This window comes from Sorghum bicolor, chromosome 5 (assembly GCF_000003195.3).
Source record: "Sorghum bicolor cultivar BTx623 chromosome 5, Sorghum_bicolor_NCBIv3, whole genome shotgun sequence".
Lineage (NCBI taxonomy): Eukaryota > Viridiplantae > Streptophyta > Magnoliopsida > Poales > Poaceae > Sorghum > Sorghum bicolor.
The window spans coordinates 65,780,506-65,793,313 of NC_012874.2; the positions used below are offsets into that span (position 1 = coordinate 65,780,506).

Below are 12,808 nucleotides of genomic sequence, written 5' to 3' on the forward strand. Positions count from 1 at the left end.
CTTCTCGCTCCTCGAAAAGTCAATCGATTTTGACTTTAACTAAATATATATAAAATTATTAATATCTATTGTATATAATTAATATCATTAGATAGATCGATAAAAATCATAGCATCATTTAATTTGCGATGGAGGGAGTACTCTTCCAAAAAAAATTGTGGACTGGAATACAAGCGGCGACTTTCCTTGCTAAAAGCACCAGTTGTCTACTCGGACGACTATGATGGGCTGTGTACGTATACACGTACCGTACACCTATGTCACTAGTTATTACTCGGCTGCAAATACGATACGACCACAACATTGTCGCCGTGTGATGACCAAACCAACAAAAAAAAAAAACAGAGCTGCAAATACGACCACAGCATTGTCGCCGTGTGATAATAACCAAAAAAAAAGGGAAAATGAGATAAAAAAATAATTGAAAAATACAGAACCAGTAGTTTTTCCCTTTTTGAACTTTTAACCAGTATAGTTACTACAGCACTACCAGTACCTGTCTATCTCTACCCGGGAAAAAGGTAAACGGCCCGGGCCCACAAGGCGCTACGCGTAACCGGCTAACCGCTCTTCCCCGCGGTGACCCAACCGGCCGGCCAACCTCCTCCCCTCCCCTGCAGCTCGCCGTTCACCGTCGCCGTCCTCCTCCCCCACCCGCCTACATAAAACCCAACCGCTCCCCAACCCACTCCACATTTCCTCCTCCTCCTCCTCCTCCTCCTCTTCTGGTACATCATCGTACACACAACCGCCGCCGCCCCTCACCCCTCGTCGCGGAAGGACGGAATGGCGTCGTCGACGGCCTCGCTGGGCCCCGCGGCAGCGCTGCTGCTGGAGCGGCTGGGCCTGCGCGTGGCGCCCACCGACGCCGCCGACGACCAGGCCCCGCCGATGCCCGCGCTGCCGCTCCCGGGCCTCCTCCCGCTGCGCTGCGCCGTGCAGCACTACGAGTGGGGCCGACGCGGCGCCGACTCCCTCGTCGCCCGCCTCGCCGGCGAGGCCTCGGCGTCCGACGGAGGCGGAGACGGAAGGCCATGCGCCGAGCTCTGGATGGGCACGCACCCCGCCGCGCCTTCCTCCCTCGCGCCCGACGTCTCGCTCCGCGACTGGGTCGCCCGTAACCCCGCCGCGCTCGGCCGCGCCGTCGCCGCGCGGTGGGGCGGCGACCTCCCGTTCCTCTTCAAGGTCCGTGTCCGTCCGTGGCTTCCGTTCCGTCCGCCATTCCCCTTCCCCTTCTCCCGTGCCCCGTCAATCAAATTAAAAAGAACATTTTTTCCCCCTCCCTGTCCGCTCGCTGACCGCTCCGGCTCCTCCTCCGGCTGCTACGCGCAGGTGCTGTCGGTGGCGAAGGCGCTGTCGATCCAGGCGCACCCGGACCGGGACCTCGCCGCGGCGCTGCACGCGCTGCGCCCGGCCACGTACCGCGACGCCAACCACAAGCCCGAGATGGCCGTCGCCGTCACCGAATTCCACGCGCTCTGCGGCTTCGCCGCCACACAGGTACGTTGTACCCACGACGACGACGGCATTTTCCTGCGGCCCTGCTGCGTTCGTGCGCGCGACGTGCCCCGTCCCTTGGTTAATGGCCCAGAAAAATTTATCATTATTATTGCTTTAGTTTTGTCTCCAACCAATTACCAATCTGCGGTGACGTTGACTTGGAGCTTTGGATTGCATCATCAGCTGATGCCGCCGGCTGCTAAATTGGTTGGTTTATTTGGCTTAGTTGCATTCTTTAATCGAACGTGGCAGCAGGATCCCGCAGATGATTCCGGATAGTTATTAGGTGGGTGGAGTTGACTGACGGTCAGGTGGGGTGGGATCTCATCTCCCCGGCATGAATTAATCAATTACGCGAATAATTAATCCCATTCTTCACAAGTTGCAACTGAATTTGGTAGTAATATATACCAGGGAGTAATGGCATAGAACAATCGATTGGATCCTCTGAACATTTTTATTCTTGTTCTGAGTTAATGTCAGTCTGTCAGAAGAGGTTTATAAACAAGTAGCATGCACGTGGTGGTTAATCGCACGCCGTTGGTGAGGTTTTGAGCTTCTGACTGTGTGGCCTTAGTTCCACGACAAGTCATACTGTCCACTAAAGCCGTTCTAGATACACATGTCATACCCCGTGGCCAATGGTATCTTAACTGGTTGGTCCTGAAGCTCCTGTCCAAATCACATCCAGCGGTGCTCTTGAAAAGTGTTTGCTAGTTTGGTGGGTGGGAGGCGTTTGCTGGAGGGCAAAAGAGCATAGTCTGGTGTCATTATCACTGACTCTTATATGACACATTCCATAATGGACAAATTAGATCATCTAAGTTCAGATTGATCCTTGAGATATTTTGAATATGTTCCTTTTTTTATTACTAATAATAGGTTAGGCAGTAAGGGACAGTGAAGTGGTTACTGCATACTATATTCTGGGAGATATTCAGTTTACATGATCAGCATATTCTCTCTCTTTTTTATTACTGTCAATTCTGTTGTTTAAATCCATCGTATTCCATCCTGAAGGGAATACAAAGTGTTCAAGACACTCAAATTTCCAGCAGATCGTCAGTGTGAGCTGTGCATATTATTTAGTGACTTATTTATACTGATGTCCAGGAGCTCAAGGAAGTATTGAGGACTGTACCTGAGGTTCAGGAATTAGTTGGCAAAGAAGAATCTAGGAAGCTTTTGAGTGTCAAAGAGCAGGATGGGGGGATTGGCGTGAGGTCGTATCTGAAATCTGCTTTCACCAAGTTAATGACAGCGAGTGATGAAGCAATTTCTGAAGCAATTGCAAACCTTAAGACTCGCTTGAACAGTGAGAGTAAGGTAAAGACCTTTTCTGAAAAATTCTTGCTGTATCAGTATTATGCCATCTGAGTTACTTGTGTAATCCTAGAGATTGATGGCAGTGACTTTCCAGCTGTGGTGCTCTACTTTGATCCAATTTATATATATATTTACATTCTCAGGGGGGTTGAAAGATTTTTTTAGCTATATAAGCATAATTCAGTGCTGCCCAATCTTAAGATCCATGCAGGCCAATTCTGTAGTAGTTAGTAGTTACCTTTATGAGTTACAGGGAAATAACTTTGATTAGCTGTTAGAATGCCTTGATTGTGTTGTTGGTCTACTTAGGCCTTGAGATTGAATGTTTAGAGATGGACAGTGAGAAGATGCCCATGGGAGAGAAAGGGTGGAAACGAGAGAATGGTATATTGGCCAATGGGGTGGTAACATGTCACCATTTGTTTTTCATTTCAGACTTGGTGTCTGTATTCTCTCTGAGCACCAAAATGTGCTACAGTGGCAAAATGACCTCTGGAATAGGCTGGGTATGTTTGAAAAGTGCTACATTCAAAATGACAGATGTGAAGCAAGATGAGGCAACTGATCCGATTGGGCAGCATATGTTTGAATGTAGCCAACAAAGTGATATTTATGCTTACTGAATACAGTCATTTAGTGGTGCGAACGAAACAATTTGTCACTTGTAGTTCTGAACATGAAACTAATGGAAGTCCCAAGTATCCTTGAAAAACATGGTATCGAATCCATCCCTTCCCTGCTTCTGAGGACATCTTCTAGATATCTCTTATGAATTTTTTCCATTACATGCTTGAATTAACTACAGAAATTAGAAGCCTGTTCAGGTAGAATATTCCTTTGTGCTATGTTATCTACATCCTCTTTCCCAGGGGTTAATTGCATCATTTGTTTTGCTACTACCGTCTTCTGGTTTATGCACTGCTCATCTCTAAGGCAGGGTGAGGGTATGACTTATATAAAGTGCAGAGAAATATAATGTTTGTTTGAAGAAATAATTCATGAAATTTGTTCTGGCTAATCTAGTCTAATTCATTCTGATGATGCTTCCATTCAGGCTAGAAGTTTAACAAAGAAGGAGCAACTTGTTTTATCATTGGAGAAGCAGTACCCAGGAGATGTCGGTGTTCTGGCAGCGTTCTTCCTAAATTTTGTTAAGCTCAATCCTGGTGAAGCACTTTATGTCGGTGCGAACGAACCTCATGCATATCTCTCAGGGGAGTGCATCGAATGTATGGCCACTTCAGACAACGTTGTCCGTGCAGGTCTAACTCCGAAATACAGAGATGTGCAAACTCTCTGCTCGATGTTGACTTATAATCAGGTCAGTTGTTTTACTCCCTCCATTAATTTCTATTCTTCATTTATTACCACTACCAGCTTATAATCATCCATTATTGATAAGTTGATGATGAAATATGATTGCTCAAAACATGTGGAGTTTGATTACAATCAGTCTTAGTTTAGTCTAATTAATGATGTTCCTTTCGCATGTAACTTGCACATCTTCCCTGAAACATGTTGCCACAGAAGTAATAAGGTTTTGATTTTCTACATTCAGGCCTCCCCGGAAATTATGCAAGGCATGCCTGTACAGCCTTATGTAACTCGTTACACCCCATCAACTGACGAATTTGAAGTTGACCGCTACTTGCTACCTCCTGGCAAGTCAGTCACCATGTCTCCGGTGGCTGGTCCATCCATATTCATCGTCGTGACAGGAGAAGGAGAAATCCAGGCAGGCTTCATGACTGACAACGCAAAGGCAAAGGAAGGTGACGTTTTCTTTGTGCCGGCTCACACCAAGGTCAAGCTCTACACTTCGTTGCCCAGGTCCATGCAGCTGTACAGGGCTGGGGTAAACAGTAGTTTCCTGAGTTGATGGGCAACTGGTTTGTAGGGTTGGCATCTGTAGGTTAGGTACCAGCTACACAAGATTTTCATGTTTGATACTTGTTCAAAAGTTAGTTAATTAGGTTGGTTATCATAGTGTATAGGAAAGATGGAGAATAACTTCATCACATTATATCCTGTTTATTTTTCTCAAATGCTGTATTACATTTTCAAATATTCAGTGACCTGCTGGGATCACAAATTGATCTGTAATTGAGTTCAGAATTGAATATATCTTTCATGTTCATGAAAACATGGAGGTTGACCTATAGAAGTGTAGAAATGAATTAATTCGAGACAACAAATACCATGGACCCTATTGAAGCCTCAATTGCATGAACAATCATAACCTTGATTGAAAAAGAGACCCATTGAGACTATCTGTTTCAAGCTCAAGGCTAGAAACGTGTGATTCCTCATCATGCCTAGTCCACATGGATGAACATGAAACAACATTAGTATGCATTTGATTAGCACTGCATGAAGAAAGACTTCCGTGAACATTGAGACTGATAGCTATATGTAGAAGAGCTTACAGTTGAGACTAGTGTTCCAACTTTATATAGACCACCGTTAGGGGACAACATTGTTCAGTTAGAAATTTGAGATGTTGAAGGAAACTGAGAAGAAAGTATGGAATTTCAAAGAAAAATAAAAAGAAAGTAGGAAATTTTTGAGGAAACTTCAGTAAGAAAAAAAATAAAAGCTTTGATAGCCATAGTTCAACAAGTTTGTGATGTGAAGAAGTTCCTGATGTTATCACTATTCACGTCTGTAATGTGACCTTTCTTTCTATGCTTGAAGATGATCAATAAGAACAATCAATGATGTATTCAATAGAGAAGCTGTATTTTACCATTGTAAATTAAAGGATCTTTGTATTTCAGTTCAAAGCTGAATTCAGTTGCAAAGTCCTTTCATCCTCACCAATCACCAATTGCATGACTCATCGTGAACTTGAATGACTCAAAAAGAAAAAAACAATTGAGATTCTCTGCTCACTCTCTGTTCTAGAAAAGTGTGCTGCATTGCTTTGTAAATGTCTTGATCAAAAGATATGTGAAGAAAAAGACAGGTATTTGAAGAACAAATTGCTGAAACTATTATTCTACATGTAAAATTTGCATGGAAGAAAATGATGCAACATCATTTTGTGTACATTGAGATTGATAGCTTATATAAAACAAATTTGCGCATGCGATGTGCCACTGTTAATGGCCAAGAAAATTCTATTGCGTTTTCTCCAATGTGTTGTGACGTTGACTTGGATAGTTGGAATTTGGATGGCATCAACTGGTGCCGGCTGTTGAATTTGTTAGATTGTTTGGCGAGTCCGATGAGTCCGCAGTGTACTCATGGGTGTGATCAGTATGCCAATATAAGTAGTACCAGTAGTAAAATGAATGAATTATTTATGCAATTAATTAATTGCATTCACAAGAAATAATTGTATTTGGTAATTATATATAAGTATACCAGTAGTAATGGCATATATACTCAGATTAACTGTTGAACAAACAAGTGGATCCTCTGAACATTTTTATTCTTGTTCTGAGATGGTGTCAGCAGAGGTTTCTAAACAAGTAACATGCACATGCTGGTTAATCACAGGCCTTTCGTGAGGTTCTCGACTTCTGAACGTGCGGCCTTTTATTTCCATGTCGAGTTATACTGTCCACTAAAAATTCTAGTGTTCTGGATATAACCTGTGGCCAATGGTACCATAGATGAGGTCCTCTCCAAATCACATCCAGCGGTGCTCTTGAAAAATGTTTGCTAGTTTGGTGGTGGGAGGTGTTTTCAGGAAGGCAACAGAGCATACTATGGTGTAATTATCACTGAATTTTCTACACCACATTCCATAGAATAGTCCTTTGTGCTATGTTATTTTCATAATCTTTCCCATGGGTCAATTACATCATTTGTTCTGCCACATCCATGTTGTGGTTTATAGCACTTCTCATGTCTAATGCGGGGTGAGGGCATGACTTATGTAAAGTGGAGAGAAACATAATGTTTGAAGAAGTAATTCATGAAATTTGTTCTAGCTAATCTAATACTCTGATGCTTCCATGTATTCAGGCTAGAAGTTTATCAAAGAAGGAGCAACTTGTTTTGTCATTGGAGAAGCAGTGGCCAGGAGATGTTGGTGTTCCGGCAGTGTTCTTCCTAAATTTCGTTAAGCTCAATCCTGGTGAAGCACTTTATGTTAGTGCCAACGAACCTCATTAGACATGAAATTGCCCCTCCCCCCCTTGATTTGTCTTCACGCTCAGCCACTGGCTCCAACAGACCCGGCTATGGAGGCCGCGATCTGCAGTCAAAGGTAGAAGATGACGCAATTTACAACCAGATTTTTCAATTTCTCCTAGTAGTGTGGGGTTTTCCTAGTGTTTTAGCATTCAAAATTTAGTATAAACTTTCCCTAGTAAATACCTCCTAGTGAGGATTCCCTAGTGTTTTGACTAGTGATAGTGTTTTATTACTAACTAAAAACACTAGGAGAACTCCACCATTTTGGTAGTGATTTACAGATTTGCATAGCCACCATTTATTTGTTTGGACTCCAATTTAGTTCTTTCTTATCGCGTTAGATTCTCGCCGATACAATCTACATGATAGCAAATTGGAACTAGTTATATTTTATTTATGAACATGTCTATTATTTAATCAATAATCATATTTTAAATATAAGCATGCACACATCATTTTAATCAAAGGTAAACTTTAACTTTTCAAAGAAAGTGTGAGAACATCTATTTAAATTATACATGATACGTGTTGGAGATGATCATATTTTATTCATACATAATTTTATATTATTTATACCGGTTAAAATTGTTTCTCTTATAATAGAAACTCTCGGTAGTTGTTTCTTTTCAATCATAGCCCTACTCGTGGTGTTCCTTGTGTTCTCATGACCATAGTAATTAGTTCTCCTTTAATACGTTATTTTCTCTTGTGTGGTGTATTGTTCTTAGTTGCTTTTATTTGTTGCTTGTATGTTTGCCTATGTGTGGTGCTTACTACGAGTAGATGAGAATGGTTTGTGGGCGCTGAAGATCAGAAGATGATGACATATAGCTTGGGACCTCCTTGATTATCTATTCACTATATATAATGAATACATGTGCATGTGTCTTTTGATACCTTTCTAAGGATGATTTAGTATTGAATTACCTTATACCTTGTTTACCCTGGGATATGTGCATGTGGGTAGTATTTGCTAGTGCTGAATTTATGACCATGATCTTGTAACATGAGTATTGGAATATGCAATAAACACTAAAAGATACTTTTTAGCAATATGAACAAAAAGGGTGAGAAGAGCTCTGACCTTTGTTGGATGTTTTTGACCCTCCATAAGGACTTATCCCTTGGCAAAAGCTGGGACAATTCATACAGATATGAGGGCTATATGGCTCTGGCTCTAGTTGCTTAAGGGACCTTTTCAAGCTTGTTAGAGGTTACCCGTGTGGCGCAAATGAGGAAAAACAGAATATGGATCCCAGTGAGTGGTTGTATCACACAAACTGACTATTGAAATCTAGCGGCCCTAACTTGTTAGACGAACTGAAGCGCCCCTGGTAAACCAGGAACTCAAATGTGATACAATACTAGTCCCAGGAGGCTAGTAACACATTTATTACATCAGATAAGTTTCAGCGCAGTAGTCTCGGTAAGCTTGGACAAGGAAAGCACGCTATAATAATAAGACACCAAAATACAACATAGGTCCAAAGGACCCAGAAACAAACGATATCACAATCGAACATCTGACGAGTCCCAATGCCACAGGCTTAGTTGGGTGCAGACACGACCTTACTCGAACACCACTTCGGGATCGAAGTCTGGGTCTTCCTCTGTTTAATAAAGCAAGGGTGAGTACAAAGTACTCAGCAAATCCAACCTTACCCTACGGAAGGGGATAACAATATATATGCATATGGATAAATCAAGGATGAGGCTTAGTTTTATTTGCATAAAGCTATCTTTTTACACATGCAAGGTTTCAGTTCACAAATACTGTTGTAAAAGACCTCTTTTTCCATATATGATAATATTTCTGAAAATGGGGGTTTGATCACAATTTTAAGTGTTGTTGAACCCTTGTTCCCACAACACAACGGCAGTAAACCATTTATTTCCAAAATCACACTCACTCTCATATTTTCACTCATCCAAACCCATCTAGTTGTTGAAACCAAACCATAACCCGTCCGAGACCGCGGACACGGCTATCCAGATAGATTTACACTCTGCAGAGGTTGTACACTTTTCCCACAAGTAGGATACCATAACTTACACCGTCATGCAAGCACAGATCCATCAAAGTCATTACCCTCCATAGTTAAGTAATGGCGCTCACCACGGGAACACTAAGGCCACATCTCATGATACCACAATAATTCACAAAGCTCTTTTCATATATTTCCACAATTTCACATACATCACTTAGTGTCCCGTTGCACACCTGCCTCCAGGTGATTGCCATACTAATTAGAGGGATTTAGACTAAGCCTTTCACATGCAAGGCGAGTGGTTGTACGATAAATGAGTTAGGCAAGATGAATCATCAACTCAGTCCTTAATCGAGACAAGGCGGATATCTTCTCGCTTAACCCCGCAAGGTATAAGCCACAACACCAGGGCATCCCAAAAGAGATCCCATCCGCCCCATCTCCATAGTAATCACATCTATAACTTGTTCATTAACCCTTTCATAATACCCACAATTTATTTTCACCACTCACACCTTTTACTTTTAAAATCATTATATTTGAAAAATATAGCGATGAGTATCCAGGATGAGTAACAAGTCCTAAGCATACTAAATAATAATATTTCTGTCATAGCATATTATTTGTTTCTAGGTTTGAACAAGACAATTACCGGGTAATATCAATTCAAGGATGGCTATTCAACAGGTTTTAACTAAGCAGCGAAAATACTTCGTACATATATCGTACATGCAATATTTAAAACAGCTTCTACGGGTTGTGTTTAAAAATAGGATCAATATGCATCAAAGGGGATCGGTTGGACTTGCCTCCGTCGGCGTCCTCGGCAAACTCCTGCTGACAGTCCAGGTCCTCGGCGTCAAACTCGCGGTACTCGTCTCCAAAGTTATCGTTTTCCGTCTCGTTCACTCCGTAAGCTAAAATACACGACGACCGACACAGACAACAAGCACAGATAAATAATCACATAAATTCAAATAAGCTCTAAAAATCATGAAATTAATATGGGAGGTAGACCATGATTTTAGATGAATTTAGGAAAAAGAATTATTGAAATCAGAGTTAGCATGTGGTATTTGTAAAATGACCGAAATTTAATCATGCGAAAAAGGCTAACGATGATTAAGGAATGGATGCTTCATGTGGGCATTTGCTTGGCTGGTAGTGCATGCATGCATGTACTATTTGGTGAAGTTAATGCTTATGGCCCACGCATGCATGGTTAGAGAGAAATTAGCAGGGGTCATTAGAGCTCTTCTGTATGTCATGGTTGTATTCGTGGAGTTCTTGGCAGTGAATCGGTACAGACAAATACAAGGAAAAATATAGGAAAATACTACAGAAAGACAGAGAAGAGCAAGGAGATGCTCATGAGCTGCTCACCTCGTCTTGCAACGACAGTCGAGCTCGACTTGTGCGTATGGCCGTATACGGTATACACGAAGTGAGAGCGAGTGAGCGAGTGAGTGAACGTGTTTCTCGGGTGGTGAGAGTGAGCACCCGAGGCTGGCTTTTTATAGGCCAAAGTGCTCAGCTGCGTGCCATTAAAAATGCTACTGTAGCGCATGGTCGGTGCCTAATTTGCATGCACGATGCATGCAAATGGACGGTGCCTAATCACCGTGTCCTTGCATGCAGGTGCATGCAAATGGACGGTGCATGCTTGTCATGCATGCATGCATGCATGAGATATATTCGTGTGTGTGCACTGCTATGTTTTCTTGCATGTAAGCTTGCTGGTACTCGCTCTTATTTGTGCGCGAAAAAATATGGATGGATTAGATGGAGATACTATAGAGCTCAAATTATTTTATAGTTTTTGAAATATATTTTGAAAATAATTTTTAATGCGAGTGATCTTTGAATGTGAATTTTTAGGATGTTACACGAACCTTTGAGTGGCTTTATATAATTTTTAGTGTTATGGGCCTAGCTAACCTGTGCATATGGAAATCATGACTCACAGTGAAAGTGTGCTCCTCTGCGTAGAGTTTAGCAATCTAGTGTACTAGCTGTCCCCATGGTTATGGGTGGCCTAGAAAACTGATGGAATAGATGCTCACTATTTAATGATAATAATAATGATGGATGATGACTAATTATATTATTTATGTATTATTCTTTATTCTTGTATACATTGATCATGTGGTCATGGTAATGAATACTGCCTTGAATGCTATTAACGCTATACATATTTCATACTTAAAAGCTAAAACAGTCAAACCAGTGTCAGCTTTTTGAGCCTCATAAACTCCTATTTATACTTGTTGAGTACGAAATGTGCTCACCCTTGCTATTTCTCACCCCTCCAGTCTACTAGTAAGAGTTAATCACAAGACTGATGGAGTCACAAAGGACATTCTCAGAAAACTATCAGAAATGCTTGGCATATGTAGCCTCTAGTCCATCATCCCTGTGAAGATTGAGCCTGAAGAGTAGTTACCGTTCCATAGTACTCAAATGTAAATGTTAATTACAATTATATTTCCGCTATATAACATTGTTTGTGGTATTGTTCCTTTTGTTATTGTATGTGTGGACTTCGTGGGAACACATATGGCTGGCTTGTCTTTGTTCTTTAAAATCAGGTATTACATTATCGCTACAACAACGAAAGTGGCAATAGTGAAAAGTTAATATGTAGCGGTGGTACCTTTCGTGTTCATGAAAAAATGGAGGTTGACTTATTAGTGTAGAAATGAATTAATTCTAGACGACAAATACCATGGATCCCATTGAAGCCTCAATTGCATGAGCAATCATGACCTTGAATGATTGAAAAAAAGACTCACGGGGCGTTTGAAGCTCAAGGCTAGAAATGTGTGATGTCTCCTAAAACATGTTTTTGTTGCTTGGTACCTGAGAGAGATGAAGAAACTAGGCATGTGTTTGATAAACTAATTGTTGAGTAAGTTATTCCTTAGCATGCCTAGTCTACAAAGATGAGCATGAAACAACATTTGTATGCATCTATAAGCACTGCATGGATGAACATGAAACAACATTTGTATTCATCTGATTAGACAAATACATTTTGTGAACATTGAGATTGATAGCTATATAGTTTACAATTGAGACAAGTAGTGTTCAAACTTTATATAGACCATAAGGGACAACATTGTTCATATAGAAATTTGAGATGATGAAGGTTGTGAAACTAATTAGTGACAACATTGTTTAGATAGAAATTTGAGATGTTCAAGGAAACTGAGAAGAAAGTAGAGAATTCCAAAGAAAGCTAAAAAGAAAGTAAAGAGTTTCTGAGGAAGCTTTCAAACGTGGATAATTTTTGAGGAAGCGTTGACTTGAAGTAAAGGGTTTTTTGCTGACACTTTGGCAGACATTATTGAGCAAGTTTGTGATGTTTATCATTATTCATGTTAGTTTGAATCATAGTTTTCCTTATATTTAAATTGTTGTTCTTGCAATGTAACCTTTATCTTTGATATTGAGCTTGAACTTGATCACAATCCACAATCAATAGGGTAAGGTGTTCATTAAAAATCTGTATTTTACCTTTACAAATTAAATTATCAGTACTTGAGTCTTGAGTTCAAAGTTGAAATTGTGTTTGTGAAAAATAGAAAGTTGACTTGTTGCAAAGTCCAGATCCTTTGCATGCATGACTCATTGCGATCTTGAATAATTCCAAAATTTTAAAAAAAGATTGAGATTCTCTGTTTCACTCATTTTTTTCTAAAAATGTATGCTGTACCTAAAAATATATTTATGTTGCTTTGTAAATGTTTTGATCTAAAAGTATGTGAAGAAAAAGGCATGTATTTGATGAACAATTTAATGAAATTTTTTATTCCACATGTAAAATTTGCATGGAACGAAAATGATGCAAC

At 40.8% G+C, this 12,808-nt stretch overlaps 1 protein-coding gene across 1 annotated transcript; it reads left to right on the forward strand.

Annotated features, from left to right (window-relative positions):
- On the forward strand, positions 462-5,021 carry LOC8074345 (mannose-6-phosphate isomerase 1). Its single transcript, XM_021460621.1, has 5 exons — positions 462-1,185; positions 1,333-1,500; positions 2,614-2,826; positions 3,881-4,147; positions 4,385-5,021. Exons 1-5 carry the CDS (start codon positions 787-789, stop codon positions 4,703-4,705), a joined length of 1,368 nt encoding a protein of 455 aa, XP_021316296.1. The 5' UTR covers positions 462-786; the 3' UTR covers positions 4,706-5,021.